The sequence below is a fragment of the Oryctolagus cuniculus genome, chromosome 7 (genome assembly GCF_964237555.1).
Source record: "Oryctolagus cuniculus chromosome 7, mOryCun1.1, whole genome shotgun sequence".
Classification (NCBI taxonomy): domain Eukaryota; kingdom Metazoa; phylum Chordata; class Mammalia; order Lagomorpha; family Leporidae; genus Oryctolagus; species Oryctolagus cuniculus.
The window spans coordinates 59,989,053-60,011,514 of NC_091438.1; the positions used below are offsets into that span (position 1 = coordinate 59,989,053).

General features: G+C 41.7%; 1 protein-coding gene and 1 long non-coding RNA gene across 4 annotated transcripts in view; one reads left to right on the forward strand and one right to left on the reverse strand.

Moving 5' to 3' along the window:
- The window catches only part of RBM15 (RNA binding motif protein 15), a 60,241-nt gene extending 44,313 nt beyond the window's left edge, over positions 1-15,928 (reverse strand). For all 3 annotated transcript variants that reach the window (XM_070077913.1, XM_070077911.1, XM_002715788.5), the window contains exons 1-2: positions 11,916-15,928; positions 6,433-8,008 (exon numbers count right to left, since the gene is read on the reverse strand). In XM_070077913.1, coding sequence (XP_069934014.1) covers positions 7,986-8,008; positions 11,916-14,781 — 2,889 coding nt within the window. In that variant the 5' untranslated portion in view covers positions 14,782-15,928 and the 3' untranslated portion in view covers positions 6,433-7,985. The remainder of the gene's footprint in view (positions 1-6,432; positions 8,009-11,915) is intronic.
- LOC103350249 (uncharacterized) lies at positions 15,335-22,134 on the forward strand. Its single transcript, XR_011390050.1, has 3 exons — positions 15,335-15,364; positions 15,427-16,001; positions 18,953-22,134. It is a non-coding gene; the product is annotated as an uncharacterized lncRNA (long non-coding RNA).
- The last annotated feature ends 328 nt before the right edge of the window (positions 22,135-22,462 follow it).

The window sequence follows — 22,462 nt, forward strand, 5'->3', positions numbered from 1 at the left end:
TGGGCTTCTCTTACTGACACTGCTGTGCTTGATAAAAACTCCCTCCAAATCACAAGAAAAAAAAGTAAAAATTTTAAAACTGTGGTATGGGGGCCGGCGCAGTGGCTCACTTGGTTAATCCTCCGCCTGCGGCACCGGCATCTCATGTGGGCGCCAGGTACTAGTCCCGGTTGCACCTTTTCCAGTCCAGCTCTCTGCTGTGGCCTGGGAGGGCAGTGGAGGATGGCCCAAGAGCTTGGGACCCTGCACCCACATGGGAGATTAGGAAAAGGCGCCTGGCTCCTGGCTTCGGACTGGTGCAGCACTGGCGATAGTGGCCATTTGGGGAGTGACCAATGGAAGGAAGACCTTTCTCTCTGTCTATAACTCTGTCAAAAAAAAAAAACACACCGGGATGTGAGAATAATCTGGCCACAAGTTTTCACCTGACATCAATATGGTTGCCTGGTAAATGTAATTTAAAATCTTATTATAAAAACTGACATTAAGCATTAAGAATATCATTCATGTATCTAAATTGATATATTGCAATTTAAGAGTATTCTCCAAACATTCACAATGGACCATTCCCTTTAATCCATATGAGCTTTAATATTTATACTATTTGTTGCAATGTGAAGGAAATCAGTTTACTTATGAAGCTAGTACCACAGTACAATTAAAAACCAAAAGCAATTCGCAACTATTATTTAGTCCAACTCATCTCCATCCTCCCACACTAAGTTCTAAATCTACCTCTATCAAATTTTCTAAATCACAAAGCACCTATCAGCAAACATAGTATCTTAAGCCGAATCACCTGTAGCTGTCAAAAATATAAATAAATAATATTCTCTCACAATAAAGACAGTGAACCAGAACAGAATGTGAAGGGTGGGAAAAAAAAAAGCATAACAACAAAATAATTAAGAATCAACCAACCCTAACTAACCCAGATAAGAGTAGTTAACTCTTGCCCCTATCTTGAGGAGACTGTCTCTGGTAATTGTCTGGTTACCTGAGACTCACTTCCTATGTCTTCTTGTTGAAACTATTTAATGCTTTAAAGTAAAAGTCACTGAGTAATGCACAAAGCATAGGATCTTACACCCAAAGAGGATTCTAATCATTAATTTCAACCACAGAATATTTATACATCTACATCTAAAGCATTGCTTCTCAACCTTGAAGGTACACACAAATCACCTGGGGATCACATTCCATTCAATGGGACACATTATATTTTCAAAGTTATAGTTTTCATTTTCAAACAGTCCTTAAAAGATTGCATGGGTATGTTTGTGAGTAACTAAGATTTTTCCCTAGAGCGATGGTTCTCAACCCTGGCTGCACTCATTAGAACCAGCTGGGAGATTTCAAACTATTTGGGACTTCCCAGAGCCCTACTCATATCAGTTTAAATCAATCACTGAGAAAGAGCCCTACCTATTGGTGTTATAGAACCTCAGGTGACTACCATTTAGCCAGGTTTCAGATGTCTTCTGTAGAAAGCAGAAATATTCTGATTAAGCAGTCCAGTTTAGTAAAGTGTTTCTATAAACACATAGGAAACTTGGGGGCTAGATAAACCTACCGATAGCCAATTTCTATATGCTAAAATACAAATCAGCTTTGTGGGACATTAATTTTCCCAGTGTGCCTTAAAATGCATAATAAAAATATATGCACATACAGCACACTAAGGTGTTAATTTTGCCTATAATGATGGTTCCATTGTGAACAGATGTAATATCTTATGCATAAAAATGTTTCATTAAGTCCTTTTAGCAAAAAGGAAATCTGCTGGTCAACTGAGAAAGGTCAAATACCAAATTCAGCATTTAAAAACTGTGTTCACACACATGTCTGGCCTGCATAATATGACAGCTATTTCACAAGAAGATCCTCTAAATTAATTTTCAGCATGGGAGTCTGGTTTGATACCACTAGAAAAAATTAAAATTATATAAAATGCATGATCAGTATGTTACATCAGAAACTATATGAGGGTAAAAGTTCATAGAAAATACATATTATGAAAAAACTGCAAGAACGTCAAAATTTTTTCACCAAAACAGATTTATCCCATTTTCTACAAACTTTTGAAGTACACTCATATATGACTACAGCAGAAACTATCATGACAGTTTTTTGAGAACAGAAAGTACATGAAGTGGCATGTTGAGAAAACGATGAACTACAAGGAAGACCATTTTGAAAGCTCAGGGCAGTCAACAATGAAACTGCATTTAAATAAAAGAACACTGCTTCTCTTTGAACAAGAACACATTCCAAGTCTTGGAGAAAATCTGAAATGCTAATTACTTATTCTCCTTGACACATGAAGGAAATTTATGTAACTTCCTTGAGACAGGGAGTCAAGCCTTTATCAAATCCTGTCACTCCCCTGCTTATCAACTCCAATGGCTTCCACTGCATTCAGCATTTACAACCCAAATCCTTTGTCTGTGGCCACATGGCACTGACTTACAAATGTACTGACTCCCTTCTTTCATTAGAATGTGAGTACCATGAGAAAAAAGAAAAGTTTTCTGTTTCTTCACCAGTATGCTCCCAAGATCTAGAATAATGCCTGGGATATAACCAGTACTCAAATATCTGCTACACTTAACAAACACAAACACAGTATACATAATTCAAAACAGGAAATTGTTCAATCATGTACAGGGCAGATACACTCAACCTAATCTAATACAGGTTGAGTATCCCTACTTGAAATGCTTGGGACAAGAAGTGTTTCAGATTTCACAGTTAATCTGATTTTGGAATGTTAGCTTTACCAGGTGAGCACCCCCAATTCAAAAAGCTGGAATACTCAGAAACCTGAAACTTTTTGAGTCAGCATCACTGGCACTCAGAATGTTTTAGATTTCACATTTTCAGATTAGGAATACTCAATCTTTTAACTCCTTTCTGTATTAATCCGGCTAGTAACCTAATTAGAATGTAGTAGATACAGTTGATTGTCCATTAGTGCACACAACTTTCATGTGCATACATACAATGAAAAAAATCACTATTTTAGTTTTTAAAAGATTAGTCACATCATTTTCACATTAACATCTAAAAACACAAGGATATCTCAGTCAGTTCCTGGCTGTGTATTCCTTACCCAAGTAAAAACAAGTGTTTCTGGTGTTCCTTCAGCATTTCATAAACAGAATAGCAGCCCTTCTTCAGATGGTTATAAAGTAAAATTAAAGACTGAGTTCCTTGGAGAAATAATTACTTGACTATAAAACTCCTAAGTGACATTTAAAATTAGAAATTCCATGGTATTTTGTTTTCCTTGTCTGCTAGAAGAGCAGAAGGTGCCTTCTAAATGTACCTTCTAGAAGCTCTTCCTTTCAGTTTCTTAGACAACATATTCTTGCTCTCCTACCTCAGCTTTTTTCCAGCACCATTTTTTGTTGATGCCTTATAAAATATGACATCATCCTAGGTTTCCACCTCAACACTCTACCGTCTATAGGCCACCATTATTCAACATGTGGCTCACTAACCACAGAATGTTTCAGAATTACCTAGGAGCTTGTCAAGTAACAACTTCTAAACTGTCCTGGTCTCAACAAATCAAAAATTTTGGGGGTAGAGCCAACAACCTGTATCCCAAATTTTGCATAATGTTGAGCCACTATAGTTGGAAATCCACTAACCAGGTAATTTCTTAAGCTCAGTTTTAATTCTATCCCTAGCCTCCAGGAAAGTACAACAGCATAATGCCCAAGATAGCCCTAGCTCAGACAAAAACATGGTTAGAACACTGGCTCCATCACTTACTAGCTGTCAGATATGGTTTATGGTTAGATTTTAAATGACACATGTATACAGTTCTTGGCCTAAAATGGGCATTCAATAAACGGCTGCTATCAATATGCCCCAAATGACTATCCATTTCCACTCCTACCCTCCTCACATTGGCTTGCCCCTCAGGATTCCGTTTTTGCTGACCCAACAATCTTTTCCATCAATCAACAAGGCTGCTATATTCTTACTCATGCCTGTCTGCCTGATTATGTCAATACCAATGACCTCCACCAAAATGCCACGTCCTTCTTTGTTGACTATTCCAGTTTGAAATATACACTCATATACCAAGATCACCTGTAAAAATTCATTAGCAATTAACCAAACACTGGCCTGGGACATCTTTCCTATAGCTATCTTAAAATTGTTAAAATTCTCCCCAATATTTAACTATTTACTTGTTTACACCTAGTTTCCATAACTAAAAGTCTAAATTGCTAAAGAAGGTAGAGACTGGTGTTTTACCTCTTATTTTCAGCACCTTAGTTATTAGTTACTAAGATACAGCCAGCATTCCAGTTAAAGAGAGACATTAGCTGGAAGCAGAATGTTACTTGGGTTATGGTTATTTGAGTGGAGCACATTAAATAATTTTATTTCAAGGTTAAAATGCCTTCTTGGTTACCAAGACCAAATGTATTTGAGGTTTGGAGAAATTTTGTCATTCAATCAATTCCTCTGCTAAGAATTAAAAACTTAGCAGCTATTAAATGAAAGGCTCTTTTAAGCAGGGACACTCAGAGAGTAATTAGGAGATGGAAGTGGTGGTCAGAGAAGCCATAATCAGATATATATAAGGGTACTTCAAAGAGTTCACGGAAAATGGAATTAAAACAAGCTTATTTTGATGCCTAAGTTTTTGATTTCCACGCAATTTTTTTCTTAATACACAATTTCTATGAACTTTTTGAACATTTCTTGTACTACTGCAAAAAGAAAAATCAGTGCTGTACAAGTCACAAGCACATTTATTGCCTCAGATACACAGCTTATAAAGAATTATGATTTGTAAACAATTAAAAGACTTATACAAGTCGAAACTTATAAAATCTGAGTAGTTTTCCTGAAGTAAGGGTAATCCCTATTTTCAATTTTAATAACAGCCAAACTTTACAAAATGAGCCCAATTCTGAGGTGATCCTGAAATGCTTTGTTACAGAATCCCACTCAGATCACAGGAAACACACTGGGAAATCATACAAGTCAAAAGGACAGTTTACAATTTATAAAATCAGTACTCTGGACCTAACACTCAACTCAGTTAACTTTTCCTTCATACTGCAACGTGAAATAAATGAAATTTCAGGAGTACTACAGTTCAAAAAATTGTCATTCTGGCTACTTTCCCATTTTACATAATATGGCTTATATACAAATAAACAAATGCCATTTTGCAACACTTTTTCTTGCTCTTGAGTGATAAAGCCTGAAATCTTACTTAGAAAGACAACAAACATGTAGAAATATATAAGTATTGCATTATATTCCTAAATCTCCATGGGGATTTAAAACATTTGCTTACTAATTGGAAAATTGGAAAAACCATTTAAGGGGCTTACGGAGTAGACCAGCAAGAGAAAAAAAAAATACACTGAAAACTGACATTTCCAACAAGCACAAAATGTTTAAGGAAATGCAGAACCATTATTTTGCAAAGTCTTATGGCAGCCACCTCATAAGCAAACATTTCAAAAACTTGCAAATGGCACACTGAAAGCCTGAAAAAAAAAAAAAAAACCCATTTAAAAAAATTTTTTTTTCCTTTTTACTGTATCAAAGTATAGGTACACAAATTGTCCAGGTAAACAATCCAAGTCTCAAGCAAACCTTTGAGAAAAATAGCTACTACAGATGAGCTACTGTAATTACCAAAGACTAATTGGTTGGGAGGAAAGAAAACTTCTACCCAATTTTTTATCTCATTCAACATAAAGCGAGACCTAAGTTGTAACATATACTAAAAAAGTTGTGCCTATGCTAAGTTGCTAAGACCTCACACTCAAGCAATGAACAGTGGGGGCTGGTAGGACCACATGGACAATGAAAACGTTAAGGGCAAACAAAAGCCAGACTTTTAATAATTCTGTCTATTTATTTCCCTAAGGTTGCAGTTGCCTGATTTTATAAGTAATCTCTTTGTAGGACAAGGGAAAAAAGAAACATTTCAGCAGAAGTATCATCACCAATCTGACAACATTCTTCGTTATTGTTGTATACTCTAAGACCCTAACCCTTGAAGTTTACAAATCAGGGTTTGTAAATGAGCACCATTTTACACTGCTAAATCCTGCACCATTAAATCACAACAAAGAGTGAAGGAAGGCCAAGGTTAAAGGAAAAATGTCAAAGTCCATAAGGCTCAAATCCATAACCAAGATTTTAAAACTTCGACTACCACATTCAAAGCATTTTTTCAAATGTTAAAATAAATTTTAAAAAAACACATCCAGTAGAACAAAAGGTTTGGCCTGGAATTTTGTAATTAAGACATTTCAGCGAAGGCAGGCAGATACTTAAGTGGCATCAGAGTGCCTCAAGATTTCCAACCAGAAAAACAAACCCAAAACATTTAAAGCCATCACCCTATTAATTATAATGCATTTTGACCTCTCAAAACTCTCTTACCTGTTTACAAGAGTTTATACAGCTGTTTGCCACTGGAACACCACCTTGCAGAGTTATAACCGTGGCATCGTTGTTGATAATCACCTGTTGCCAGGCAATCATCATCCCGCATGGAGACAGACAGCACTAGGGCTCTTCCATCCGAGGTTACAATTCAAAACAAGCCCAACAAGCCTGCATTTCAAGGTGGTCTTCGTCTGCAACTAGTTACGTTTAAAACTGGCAAACAACAACAATGGTGTCTGAAGCCAATGGTGCAGCACTGCTGGCTTCCTCTTGAACTCCAGCGTTGTCACTGTGCACCGAAGTCTCCTGCGGCCAACAGGGGTGTTGTTCTCCTGTACTGGAAACAGGCTTCCAAAGCTCAGGAGCCCCTGTACAGGATAATGCAGGAACTAAAGGCAAACACTTTTTCCTCCTTAAGGATGCCTCCATTTTTTTCCTCACAATCTGTACTACCAACCGAGGTGACTGGGCCTGAGTGTGCGTTCGTACCTGTGAAACCGTCACGGTGCATGCACATCCAAGGCACGTGGAACCATAGGTCAAATAAGGCACAGATACCAAGTTAACGGTTCTAATTACAAACGCTAGCTCTCAGGAACTCTTCATCCATTCAGAACTAAACCCATCACTGCATAACTCTCGTAAGAAGCCCCTGGAGACGGAGGAGCTCCTCAAATGTGTCAGGAAAGGCTTTATTAACATCATCATTTAACATTTAAAAAGCAAACGGAGCATTTCTCCTTCTTTTGGCAATTTGGTGCAATGTTAAGTGCAAGATAAAGCAATTTCAAACTTTTCTTCAAATTAAAAATGAAACTAAGGTCAAACGTGATGGGTGAACAAAATAAATCACAACTTAAATTTCAGCAACTCCGGCTCTTCAAACCAGCAAAGCCCCCGACTCGTGCACTGTGGTGAGGCTTAGGGTGCTTGCCCCGGCTTCTTGCGTGCCAGCAAACAGCACCATTTCCTCATCACGTTGAGGACCGAGAAGCAAATGATCCCCTTCACTGCAAACAAAGGGGGTCACAGTAACACTAGTGATCCTTCAGAATTGACACACCGTGATAGTCAAAATGAAATTGATGATCTCCCTGCTTCTTGCTCAAAACATACAAGATCTGAGCAGCGGCAAATACCCCCTTGGCTGCAAACAAAGGGGTCAAAGGTTTGTCGTCAATTCACTTCCAGGCAGAAAAACATTTTCCTCAAAAGAAACAATTTATTTAGAATAAAACAAAAGCAGCTCAACTGTGAGCGCACGTTTGAGTGACAGCTACTTTTAAGCTGTGTGAGCCATAAAAAGGGTTTTTCTTTACTTTTCCAGAAATCTTGTGTACACAGCACAAAGCAAAGAGGTCATTTTTTTCCACTTAAAACACCGGCATTGGCATCACAATAGCAGATACACAACTTTAAGCTGCCATTTTAGTAAAATGCACAAATACTAAACAGATTAGCTTTCTTCCATCAGAGGCCCATGTAAACTCCACATAAGCCACAACTTCTCTTCAAAAAGGTCCATTAGAGCTTTGAATTCCATATCTTCATCCGCTGTTCACCAGTTTTGCTTGCGGGGGGGAAAAAAAGGTTATTCAGTACAAATGTTTACAATATTAAAAATATATATATTTCCCCTATGCCATTATAGATGAACGTTACATTAACAAGACCTTCCTGGATAGTCCCAACTCAACTTCAAAAAGCACCAATAATACCCACTGGCACAAACCTTGAAATGAATTTACTGTATGAATAGACAAATAACAAGTAGAACAATACGGTGAGTTTTCTTTAAAGACTGCAAATGAGAGTTACAGGACTGAAAATATCCTTTATACTCATGTAACTGAGTAAAATATGTCAAAACTCAGAAAAAAAGTTGACCATCAATTTATAGTCTACCAGTATATTCTAGATATAACTTAAATGAAACTATAAAATGGTGGAGTTTAGTGAAACTTTCACCCTTTCTATTTTCATTTTGTAATTTATATTGGAGCAACACAGACTACTCCATTATAGAAAGGGACACAGCCATTTAAAAATCCACCTTCATCTCTATTACCAAAGACAGCAGCTGTTACTTTAAGAAAACACTCAAAACAATTGTGAAACAGTCAAAGAACACTTCAAGACTCTCACTTTTCAACTGTTTTAAATCATACATAAGAAACTCTTCATTAAGCTTGGCATTTCACTGTGGTTACCTGAAATCATTTTCTCCCTTTAGGGACATCACTGTTAACAGGGACAGCTCCACTTTTCTTCTCAGTCTCATACTTAACTCCTATCTTAAAATCAAACACTGTAGCAGACAGAAAAAAGATGTCCAGAAATTCTCTCCAAAAACTCTTTTCACATAAAAGGTCATTAAGGCCCTCTTTTCAAGAGGATTTCCTAATTCTGTTACTACAGAGTTTTGATGAACGGTTCCTATATGGACCCAAACTGCAGATCAAGCTATGCCTGCATAATGAGCAACTTTACTATCTCAAGAAAGTGGATTTAAACTCCCTCCCCCCCCACCAAAAAATAGCATTGTCAGTGAGTACCTGCTCATAAAATAGTTTTAAAATAAACAGTATCTGACTCTGAAAACAATAACCAAACACCTGACTTTTACCATTGTATCTCAAAATGATCTAAGTGAGTTAAGAAGGGTCAGAATGTATTACCTTCAAATCGTGACAAAAGCTTACACCGCCAGAGGGTAGACATTTTAAGATGTAAGCCTTAAGGGAAAACTCTTATTTGCTCTCAAAGTATACATCTTAAGCCAGGAATTCAAATTTTTCATGTGGAAAATTCTTTACAGGAATCTCAACAACAATCAACAGAATAATAACAAAAAATTAAGTAAAGGAACTGAGTGATTGCTTAATTTTCCACAGATGTTTAAGTCGCGATCTAAAGTCTTAATTATCTTGATGTTTTTACAAGTAATACTGAATAAGTCATTATAAACTGAAATACTGAAGAAATTTCCTTCCCATTCATTTCAATTGAGTTCTCCCCCCCAAAAAAATTAATGTAATTTTAAAAAGAAAAAATTGGTTGTTACAAAGAACATCCAATGTTGAGATTATGAAATTCTGGCTAATGAAGATTAGAACCATGTTTAGACAACTGCTTTCATTCAAATTCTGAATGTTTAAGTAAATAGTTTACAGATATTATAAATCTGCACAACAGAATGGGCAACACAAATAAAAGATTCATCTGGATGATGGCACTCTGCAGGTAAGCACCAAACTAACATAATTAGTTTCTTATACATACATTTAGAAATGGTATCAAGTCATTGTTTCAAAACATTGAAGCACAATTGCCCAGGTCTAACCAAAGCAGCAATGTCAGATACGAATTTAAACAAACATGAGGGGAAAAAAACCACAGTACTCTTCAGTAAGCTGTCACACCAACTTTAAAAAAAAAAAAGAGATAAACCACACACGTTTTGGACTATAGTAATATTACATTTCATGGACTTCACTCTCTGAAAGAGCAAAATCATTTGTCTGCTACCATATGGAAAGATATCCAAAAGTTAATGGTTAGTGAGATATTTAAACTGGAAAAATGTATCTAGCCACAAATTGTACTTTGATCCCATGTATGCAGACTACTTGCATTAGTTTCTGAACAGGTGTCTACTTCATGCCAAGTACTGCTTTCTGAAAGAAAAAGCACCAAAACCTACTTGTAGGATATCAGACATTTTTCCTAAAGCGCACATCAAGGACTTCTGTGCTCATAGCCTAGTACCTTCCTACCTTCCTTCTCTCAAAATGGCTAGTTTTTCCAGTTTAAAAACAAACAAAAAAAACCTAAAAAAAATCATAAATGCATAGATAACCAAAAAGAATGACACAGTAGTGATGAGGCTTTCATGCTGACATGCATTAGACACCTGTCATAATGGAAAATAAAAATTATATGACATTTCCCTGGGTTATTATTGGTGCTATTTCAAAACTACCAGCTTTGATAACAGAAAGAACAGTTGGGTTCTGCCAGGCTTTGAATAAGTCACTTTCACAGAATAGAAACATGACCATGATCCAGGAGGTCCGAGAGCTTCTAATCATAATTAAATATCAAGGGCCTGAGTCAAAGGTCTCAACATTTATATCAAAAGAGAAAAATATACTTACTAATGACCTGAGAAAGTAAAGGCTGTGGTAGAAGGGGGGGGGGGGGATCATTACTGTTAAGCAACAAAACCCCTTGTTAAGAACCAGAAGGTGATACCATCATCAGCTTTGAAAAAATTTTCTCAAAAAAAATTCTGTATTAATTCCAAGTGTCTGGGAAAATAAAACAATAACAAAGGGTTTTCCCACATTGACATTTCAAATCTGTGGCTGGACAGCAGTGAAAATTTTAAGCATGAAATTCCAAAAACTTTCAATAATGTTATGTAATCACTGGGCAAATATGAAAATAAAAATGCAAGCAAAATTTAAAAGACCACGACTTAAAAAAAAGATTCTGCAATCCAGATATGGCTGATTAATGCCCACTGAAACAGAAGATGACTTACGAGCCTGCAGACAACTCTTCTTTCTATTACTGAAACCAGAAATTTGAATGGATACAAAAACACTCATCTTTGATGAAGAACACTTAGTTTTGAAATATGCACAATTAGAATTATACCTGCTATACCTCTCTGAAAAAGTCAGTAAAAACACAACCACACACCAATAACTGACCAAAGAACTCTGATTTTAAAAGCACCTACTCACTTCTTGCATACTATTGTAAGCATAAGACACCAATGGTTTGTAACATAGTCCTCAACTTTTACTGAACAGTTAGTTACAGCTACAAACCAAAAGTGCATATAGGGGATACAGAACTCAACAACTAATGATAAAAATGCATGGTAAAGCAATTCTCTGGGAATAACTTGTATTTTAAGAGAAATACTCAAATACCTGATTTAAATAATTATATTGCTACACATTTACTAGCATAAACTTTTGGGTTCCCTGATCAAATTTTAGTCACACAACTACTTCTGGTACAGGACTTATTTACTTACATACCAGTCAAGCAGTTTTTAGATATTACCAGCTTAATAGTCAGTGGATTCTTTTCTCCAAATGCCAAACTTTTCAAAATTTTGGTTTTGTAACTTTGAGGACTTTTTTATTTTAAGTTCAAGGTTATAAAAAAAAAAAACTCAAGACAAAGGAAAGAAGTTACTTATAAAGGCAGGAACTCCTAATTAAAGCAAACCAATCTGTCTGCCTGCTACCTTTGTGGTGTCCCTTTCATTTAAAATAATAACTAAACTGTCCTGACTTCTATTTTAAAGAGGTTTATAAAAAATATATAAAAAAAGAAAAAGCTACAACTAAACAACTAATTAAAAAAAAGTTATCTGATGCTGTATCCCATTACACATCACAAAACAGGAACCATGTCAAAGTAGTAAATACAAGATACACATGGACTTTAGGACGCACCACGGACAATGATCATGACCAGGTAATCTTCTTCAGATTTGGCCAGTGCCTTGGCAGGGGAATCCAGGAACTGCTGGGAGAACTCACAGGGTGGGAAGGCATGAAGAACCCCGGTGTTTTCTTTGTCTTTGTTCCCCCCAACAGGGAGGCTGATCACCCCAGCTGCCTGCTTTTGCTTTAAATAGGACACAAGGTTCCTAAGTGGCCTCTGAGTAGAGGTGGCAGTGTCTGTCGTGGCTGAGGAAGAGGAGGACCGGCTTTCAGAACTTCCAGGCACAGCCAGAAGAATGGCGTAACCATTGGGCCCTGCCACTTTGATGCGTCGAGTTACTTCATCCAACTTGGGCTGGTCCAAACGGAGACGCTGAGTGATCTTGAGCTGGGCCACTTTGCCTCCAGTTGAGCCCTCCACAAGAAGACTACTGGCCACTTGGAGGTCACCCTGCAACAGATGCATGTTGGAAGGAAAGTTGCTGTTCTTCAGTAGAAGCATCCCTTGCCAGGCCAAACAGAGTTTCGGAGAAGCAGCTGCCGCAGGGGCGGTCCCCCCATCCTGTTTCTGGGAAGGGGACTTCAGCTTTGATGAAGCAGTGCTGGTACTGGGTGCGCTCCCATCAGGTCGGTCTTCCTTTTTCAGAGGGCTTTTTCCCTCGGTGGGAGCAGCTGTCCGGTGCTTCCTATCCCGTTCAGCTGATGCAGAGTTTTTACGGTCTCGCTTGTCACCCTGGCTCTTCTCCAAACTGCCCCGTCTGTCTCTGATTGGAGAGGGCCTTTCCAGGAGAAGGAGACGGGAAGATCGGTCATTGTCACTGTTGTAACGGTCTCGGCTACTGCTCAATTCTGGACTGCGGTCAGGAGAAGGAGCACAGTGCCGTTTCCGTGGTCGGTCACTCTCAGGGGACCTGTCCAGATGCCGTCCTCCGCCCTCCTCAGGTAGTCTTCGCTTCCTGGGCTGGTCTCTGCTGCTGGGCAGATCTCGATCGCCTCTGTCCCGGTCCAAGGACCAGCCATCCCGCCTGCGATCCAGGCTGTCCAGTGGCTCATAAGCAGTCACAGCAGCAGCCGTGGTCCGGGTGCTGCGTTCCCGGACTGGGGGTGGGGGTGGCACCCAATCAGAATCAGGATAAAGGTCCCGATCCCGATCTCTATATAGTAAGGGTGGTGTCCTATCCCGAGCACCCCTCAAAGGGTCAGGTGCCCGATGTCCAAAAGCATCTGTCACGAGTTCGTAGTGAGTCAAAGGCAGAGGCTGCAGATACTGCTGCTGGTAACGATGTTCTGTGTCCGCAAAGTCTACTCTAAGGCGACGATCTGGGCCACCAAGTGGGAAGCCCCGCATATGGGTCCAGGCAGCATGCGCTGCATCCAGGCTTTCATACTGAATATATGCCCAACTATCACCTTTCCGGTAGTCTATGGTGCGTATGGTGCCAAATCGGTCGAACTCTCGTGCCAGGGCAGCAAGTGGCACCCAAGGTCCCAGGCCACCTACCCAGAGGCGGGTGGTGGGTGTAGCTTTACCATAACCAATTTTAATAGGATTCCGAATTATAATTTTGCCAGACATTGCAAGTTTGGCCCGGTGAGACATGTCTAGGTTCTCAAATTTGAGAAAGCCATAGGTACTGGTCTGGCCACGAGAAGGCCTCTTGATGTCTACTTCGGTGATGACTCCAAAGCGATCAAAAGCCCTTCGTAAATCACTCTCTGTCACAGTGATGTCTAGGTTGCCCAAGAAAAGCGTCCGGTTAGCGCGCTGATCATCCTCCGGTGAAATCTCATCCACTTCTCTAAAAGGGGCAGCACCTGCTCCAGCCCCCACCCTTGGCTCAAGACTGTATGCTGGGCGCACTCTCTCATAGAACGGGTAGTCTCGTTCTCTCTCCAGCTCTCTGGGCAACGGTGGCGGAGGCGGAGGGGGCAGGCGGCCAAGAGCCAACTGCTGCAACCGGTAGTCTCTGTATCCCAAGGCAGCGCCACCGGGGGAAAGCGATCTCTGGCCACCGCCTCCTCCAGGCGGGTGCCGGTGGCCACCTACTGAGGCCCCAACCACGCCGGCAGACGGAGGGTAAGTATCTTTGTCTAAAGGCGAGCGGCTGCGGCGCCGGCTCACATACACAGCTTCTATCTTCAGGGGCCGGTCATAGAGCACCAGGCGGCCTCTGGCATGCTTGGCCGCCCGCGCGTCCTCTGGCCGCCGGAAGTTCACAAAGGCTACCCGCTCATCCCCGCTGCCAGAACCCGAGAGATGACTGATTTTGACACTTACATCACCGAAGCGTTTGAACTCGTGAAACAGTCCGTCCTCCACCGCCTCGTCACTCAGCTGGGACCCCAACTCGCTGATCTTCAGGGTCTTGTATTCCCCGCCGTCCCCGCCGCCGGGAGCTGAGGAGGCGGCCCCGGAGGAACGTGACTCCCCGCCTCCACCCCGGGAGCTGCTGCGCGACTCGCCCCCGCCCGAAGAATTTTTGGTGCTCGGGGAGCTGTAACTATGCAAGCGGCTACTGGAGCTGCCCCCACCGGTGTCATACTCGCGGCTGCCACCTCGGCTGCTGGACTTGTCCAGATGAAGGCTCCGCCGCGACCCGCCGCCGCTGTCGGTCTTGCCGCTGCTGCTCCCATTGCTGCCACCAGAGCCCCCCAACTTCTTGCTCCGCTCCCCGCGAGAAGTCGAGTCCTCACCACCACGGGAGCGTTTGGCCTTGACTGGCGAGCGCTCTTTCCCCTTCATTGTTGCGGGTCGTCGGAGGTCGTCTCCGCGGAGCAGATTAACCCGCCGCCCCGCGCTCGTTTCACACAGCGGAACCGCACGCCGCCATCTTGGACTCCGCCGCGGCGAAGGATCCCGCCCCGAAATCCTCATTGGTCAATTAGCTCTCTCTTCTACAGTCTCATTGGGAAAATTATTTGTCTATCTTTACATCTCCCCGCGCTCCGGGAAGGCGCCCGCCCAACCACTGTTATTGGGTTCCCAACGCACTAGTCCGAGTACCTCATTGGTTAAGTCCGTTGTCTATCTTAACGGTTCCTCGCGCCAGGCCGTGGCTCCGCCCCTCGCACTCCGGTCACTTGACCAAAAGTCTGGAGGCGTTGATTGGGCAAAAAGTCTGCTCTGTAACGGTACTTCTGGCGCAGTAAAAGCAGCGATCCCACCTCCTCATCCCTTTCATTGGTTTGTGACCCCGTCCTTTATCCCGCTGTTTAGGAAGCCAGACCATCCGTTCTGGCGTTTTTTTTCTGAGAGGCCGGCTCACAGCGATCTCGCGAGAGACACAGAGCGCTCCTGTCTCACTTTCTCTCACCCTCGCTTCCAACTCCTCTGGCGGCCGAAAGAAGTTTAAATCTGATTGGATGTGGTCGAAGAAGTTGATAGGCTGAAGTAACTGTCCATCACTCGCTTAAAGGGGTAGGCTCGTATGCTGCGGAGGCTGACTGAAGGTGAAGGAGTAGAACACGCACTTGCTGAGCGACGTCGCTTGGATGTCGCGAGATGGTGACCGTGAACTAGGCCCGCCTCCCCGCGCTGGCGACGCTCTCCCCTCAAACGTGTTTGGTCCCGCGGCGCATTGGGCTGTGCTTCTTGCCCTTTGAAGTTCGAAACTTCTGGCTCCCCCGCCGTCCTACCTGTACCGGACAAGGGGCTGGACAAGCCCCCCGGCTGCCGGAGCCCATCAGATCCCTCAGGAAGCCGCCGCCGGGGCACCCAGCGGACACCACCGCCGTCTCCGGCCGCTACGAGAATAACCTGAAAAAGCCCCACCTCCCGTGCGCGAACAGGCACCGCCCGCGGTCACTGGGGCCCGCGGGGCAGGCCGGGGCCGGGAGTTCACGGTTCACCAGGCCCCGGGTCACACTGACGCCCGGGGGCGGCGCTGCAGTGACGAGCCGTGAGGAGCCCCGAGGGCCGGGCAGCAGCGCTCGGAGGACGCAGCCCTGGCGAGGAGCCCGGCTCTGCCCCCGCGCTCCCCGTTCCCGCCGAGCAGCCCGGGGGGCGGAGCGGGGTGGCCCGCGGCTGTTTGAGTTTTGTGTTGTGTCGTCCAGCACTTGCTTGCGTGCAGCGTTTCCCCCGCTGCACAATATCGAGTGAGTCATCTCCGCTCCGTGCGGATACGTCACTTTTTTCCCCCGCGGTGGCTGCTACCTCCCGGCACCAGGGGTAGTTAGTTCTGTATAGAACACGGCCACCTTGCCGCAGGTCCAAATCCACCTTTTAGGCTCCTTTGGTCTTTATCCGCCTCAAAACTCCGGTCTTTCGTAAACCTTCGTTGTGTAAGACCATAAACCACCTGTGCGGAGCGCTGGTGATAGCGGGATTAGACAGGTGCAGCGCGCGGCCCGGAGCTCCCAGGCCGCTGGAGGAGGTGGTGCCGAGTCCGCCGCATCAGGGAGACTGCGGTCCTCAAAGGCAAACGCCTGGCAGAGGCGACTTGAGGATCTTAGTCATCTTCTTTTCAAGTTCTTCTCTCAGGATCCAGTGTGTAGTAAAGCATGCGGGGTGTTTTTAAATACGGCGTTTTTTCAGGATAGCGGTAATGTCCCCCAAACTGAAACCTAACCTGAAAACTTTTAAGATTGCAGATTGCAACCTGTTTAGCCCAGCCCGAGTCACCTTTCATTTTGTAAATAATCCCGAGAAAGGCGAAAATATGTGTGTGTTGATTAGATCAAACAAAAGCAAAAGAAGCCTAAGATGTAAAGCATGAAAATCCACATTATTGTAACGTGTACTCATTGTGTTGAAAACCAGCTGCTAAAATAAGTAAGTCACAGAAGGGTGTGTAAAATACGCTAAACTTCTCTGACAAATACGTGGGAAATTCTTAGTACATTGCCCTAAGGAGGGAGACTGAGAGCCTGGAATTGAGAGAAAGACTTAACTTTTTTTGTATGCTTTTTTAAAAAAAAAAATTAGGAGCAGGCATTGTGGGGCAGCAGGTTGAGCCTGCTTGTATTGTATTGTATTGCTTGTATCCCTTTTAGAGTGCCGATTTGAGTCCTGGCTACTCTCTTCTGATCCAGCTTTCTGCTAATGGGCCCAAGAGATAAGAACAGCAATGGAGAGTTCCAGCCTCCTGGCTTCACCGAGTCCAGCCTCAGCTGTTGTGGGCATTTGAGGAGTGAACCAATAGGTGGGACATCCACTTTCTCTCTCTCTTTTTTTTAATTAATGTTATTTATTTGAAAGACAGAGTTACACAGAGAGGTACAGACAGAGAGAGGTCTTCCATCCGCTGGTTCACTCCCCAATTGGCCGCCGATCCGAAGCCAGGAGCCCAAGGATTTGAGCCATCTTCCACTGCTTTCCTACTGTGCCACTGTGCCGGCCTTTCACTTTCTCTATCTCCCTCTCTGTGTCACCCTGCCTTTTAATACATACGTACATACATACATATATAAACATAAAGTTTACCATGTACATGTTATTACTCTTTGAATTTAAAAAATAGAAATTACTTTTAGCTTTTTTAAAAACAATTTTATAGAAAAAGTTAAAAATATACAGAAATAAGGGCTAGTATTGTGGCTTAACAGAGTTAAGCCAGCATCCTATATCTGAGTGCTGTTTGGAGTCCTGGTTGTGCTTCTGATCTAGCTTCTGCTAATGCGACTGGGAAGGCAGCAGATGACAACCCAAGTGTTTGAGCCCCTGTCACCTATGTGGGAGACCAGGATGGAGTTTCTGGGTCCTGATGTTAGCTCCAGCCACAATAGCCATTTGAGGAGTGAGTGAACCAGTGCATGGAAGATTCTCTCTCTCCCTCTCTCTCTCTTCCTCCCTCTCTTCCTGCCCCTTGCTCACTCTGTCACTCTGCCTTTCAAATAAATATATGAAAATTAGAGTCCCATAAAAATCTTCTATGTACCTGACACCTGATTTTAATAATTATGAAATCATGTCAATACATTTTCCACTCCAGACATGGAACCAGCCATTTCTCCAAGAAGTTCTAGTTCCTTTAGAGGGAAATGATATTTAAAGATAAAATTCTAGGGGCTGGCACTGTGGTGTAGCAGGTAAAGCCACTGCCTGCAGTGCCTGCATCACTTAAGGACGCTGGTTCAAGTCCCAGCTGTTCCACTTCCGATCCAGCTCTCTGCTATGGCCTGGGAAAGCAGTAGAAGATGACTCAAGTGCTTGGGCCCCTGCACCTGCATGGGAGACCCAGAAGAAGCTCCTGGCTCCGCTTCAGATCGCCACAACTCTGGCTGACCGTTGTGGCCATCCGGGGAGTGAACCAGCAGATGGAAGACTTCCTCTCTCTGTCTCTCTCTCTCTCCCCTCTCTCTGCCACTGCCTCTCTAGAACTCTGCCTTTCAAATAAATAAAATAAATTTAAAAAAAGATAAAAGTCTAGATACCAGGCAATAGATGTATTGTTTTTTAAACACAGTGTTTCTTAAAAAAAAAAAAAAAAAAAAAAAAAAAAAAAAAAAAAAAAAAAAACCTTAGGGAATTTTTTTTCTTGTTTTAAGGTTATATTAATATAACACAAAGGGAAAATGAAGATAGGCCATTATCGTATTATTTAATGTAATATGCAATCCAGATAAGTCAGACTGCAAAGTGACTGTTTTGGGCCTAAACAGATCTGCTTAGATGACTCAGTGATCAAAGGAAATGATTATGTCCAAATCATTATACTTTCCCCAACTTCCTGATACGAAGATGAGCAAGAGTTGAGGGAGAGAATTCAGATAGCTGAACGGGCCCAGGACATGGGGCAATGCTTGAGGCATGCCAGCCTTAGGGCCTTGCTGCTTGAAATACCTGGCAGCTTGCTGGAAGTTAACACCCACAGCTGGCTGCCATGGGAAGGGTTGCATAAGGGGTTCAGTTCGGTAGTCTGCCTGAATCCAAAAGGACTGGTAAGTTGAATGTTTAGGTGAAAAAGGCCTGGATTCCATTAACAGCATCCAAAATACAGCCTGAGTTGTGTGTCTGTATCCGTAATAATTCAACAATAACAGTATGTTGGATCCATGTTTTAATTAACATACGTGACTTTTCATGTCCTTTGTGTTCTTTAAAACAGGAAGCCACATAGTGAGGTTTTAACAGCCTGTGTTTACACGTGCTTCAGCGAGGCCTGAGAAAGCATAACCGTGACCCAGAGTGTAGAGGGCCGGGACTTTGAATTCTTCTTTTGGTGTTGGTGATACTGCTATGGAGGTGCACTCTGACTTCTATCTTGTGATCAACGCCCAGATCTGTGAAGACAACTGACTTGGGTGAGGGGATCTTTCAGTGGTCATGAAAACAGTTAACCAACAGATTCCCTGAATATTGTCACAGCATGTTGATCCATCTCTTCTTTCAGTGCCTTGCCAAACACCAAGAAATAATGTTGAAGAAAATCTGCCTTAGCCCAATTTAAAGAGCATCATGTTGGCCCCTGGAGCTGTTTGACTCAAAAGCCCTAAAGACACACATCCTGGTAGTCACAAATGGCTTGAAAATCAGTTTTAGATTTAAAAGGAAAGCAGCAAAAGTAATACATGTGGAATTTCACAACTAAAAAATATCAGTATGTTTCAACCAAATGTCTTCTTTGCACCCTCTTCCTTCCTAGGTTTTATTGTTTGTGTATTCTCCAAACACACAAGGATAATTGTGATTGCAATATGAAATTTATCTTGGGAGCTGTGGGCCATTTGATTTCCTGGCAGATGAGAAAAGGGGTGGGAATTAAACAGTTTTTCCACACTCATAATAGTAGTAGATCACACTTTTGTATTTTAACTCCCTTCATGAAGTGAATGCTATCTTCACAGTGATGTTTATTTTGTTTGGCTTGCAGAAAAAGTATATTTTAGCCTTAGGCATGTATTTAAATCCTTAAAATAGCAGAAAATCACTTAGAACCCAGTTTGCATTACAAGGAGGCTTGCTTATTTGTGGTTTGTGGATTTGCTAAAAACAGTTTTATTAAGACGTAATTTATATACCATAAAGTTCACCCATTTAAAGTATATAATTCTGTGGGTTTTAATATACTTACCAGGCTGTACATGTGGCTCCTTCTTTAATATTGTTTAGAAAGCACTCTGCTGTAACTTCTATATGACTAAGCCCTAATATAATTATGTCTTTCATTTATTTGGACACCTTATGGAGTAGTGATTAAGAGTATGGACTCTGGACCCAGCCAGCCTGAATAAAATCCCACCTCTGCCATGTGCCTTGAAAGAGTTACTACTAACCTTTCTGTGACTTGGTTTTCTTGTATATAAAATAGCAATAATCATAGAATCTCCTAATTGGGAGGATTAAATGAATTAAACAATGTAAAGAGCTCAGAGCAGTACCTGGCTCATTATAAGCACTATATAAGTGTTTGCTATTACCAACATATTTCTCTTTAAACTTAGGTATGGATTGATCATAATTCTTAGTTCATGACACAGTAATTAATGACTCATCCATGGCCTTTAAATTTTATTTATCAATAACATACTGATTTCCATGAACCCAGCACTAAAATAAAAAATTCCCAGTATTTAAATCTACCTAAGTGATCCTTTGTCCTATCAACTGCCTGCCTTTACATATGTTCTGATCTAGTATTTGGCAACCCTTGCTATTTAAGCAGAACTTTTTAAAAGTTTTAAAGGGGGGTCTGGCATTGTAGTGCAGTGGGTTTAGCTGCCGCCTGTGACACAGCATTCCATATCAGAGTACCGTTTCCAATCTAGCTCCGCTTCCAATCCAGCTCACTACCATGTGCCTGGGAAAGCAATGGGGGGTGGCCTAAATACCTGGACCCCCACCACCATGTAGGAGATCTGAATGTGGTTCCAGGTTCCCAGCTTTAGCCTGGTCCAGCCCCTATCATTGTGGCCATTGTGGCCATTTGGAGAGTGAATCAACAGATGGAAGATCTTTTTTCTCTCTCTCTCTCCTACTCTGTCTCTTTGCTTTTCAACTAAATAAATTGTATTGGAGGCCGGCGCCGCGGCTCACTAGGCTAATCCTCCGCCTTGCGGCGCCGGCACACCGGGTTCTAGTCCGGGTCGGGGCGCCGGATTCTGTCCCGGTTGCCCCTCTTCCAGGCCAGCTCTCTGCTGTGGCCAGGGAGTGCAGTGGAGGATGGCCCAGGTGCTTGGGCCCTGCACCCCATGGGAGACCAGGAAAAGCACCTGGCTCCTGGTTCCTGCCACCGGATCAGCGCGGTGCGCCGGCCGCAGCGCGCCGGCTGCGGCGGCCATTGGAGGGTGAACCAACGGCAAAGGAAGACCTTTCTCTCTGTCTCTCTCTCACTGTCCACTCTGCCTGTCAAAAAAAAAAAAAAAAAAAAAAATTGTATTGGATAAAAATTTTAATGCAATCATGAAGAGTTCATCTATATATCTATATATCATATATAAATCTGTGCTTTCACACATGTGCATACAAATTTAACTTAAAAATATTTTCTTTTAGTTTTTTTCACTTCATACAGAACTTATATTTGAACATACAGTTATCTAATCTCCTGAGGCTTGTATTTTTCATTCACTGTGTTAATATGATCCTTCCATGTTATCATACAGTGTTATAGTTTCTTTTCATCACTGTATTGAATATGCTACCATTTATATATATACATATACATATATTCTTTTTTGGCAAGCATATGGCTGAGTTCCAGTTTTTGTGCTATTATGCATACTGTTACCATGAAGATTCTCATTGCTGTGTCCTGAGGCGCTCATGCAAGAATTTCTCTGGGATGGGATGGGGAGGTGAAAGGCAGGGGATATCTGGTAGTAGAATTACGGGATTAACCTTTAATCCATATTATATATTGAATGCTAAATTTGACAAGATGGTGTCAAATTGTTTTCTAAAGTGATTTTTAGCAACTTAAAATCTCACCATCAATCTTTAAGTGAACTTATTGATTCATGTCACTGACATTTTATAATTTGTTTAACCAAATAAGTGTAAAATAATATTTCTCTCTGGTTCTGTTTCCCTGACTACCCATGAGATTGCATGTCTCTTCGTAAATTTACTGGCCATGTGTGTTTCTTCTTCTATGAAATATCTATACATGTCTTGCTCATCTAATGCATTATGTCTTATATTTGTAGTTTTTCACATATTCTTGATCTAATCCTTTGTAGGGTACATGGCAGATTTTTTTCTCTAGTTTGTGGCTTACCTCATCAATTTAATCTAATTTTTAGTAAACAGAAGTTCTTAGTTTAAATAAAGTTGAATTTATCAATCTTTTATAGTTAGCACTTTTTGTGTCTTGAGAATCCTCATTACTTCCTTCATCCTGTCTGCAACATTTGCCTAGATTAAAGTTTTGCTCTTTTCATAAATCCTATAATCAATTCACCAAGCTCCATGAACAGCTGTTTATGACTGAGGTTTCATTAAATATATGAATTATTTAGGAAAAAGTGACATGCTTCTGAAACTAAATCTTTCAGTGACAAGGAATATTTTTTCATTTAATTAGTTCTTATTCAATTTCCTTCATCGAAATTTCTAAGTTTGTTTATTCCTTTTTTTGATAGTGCATATAGATCCGTTTTAGTTTTCTATGTAGACA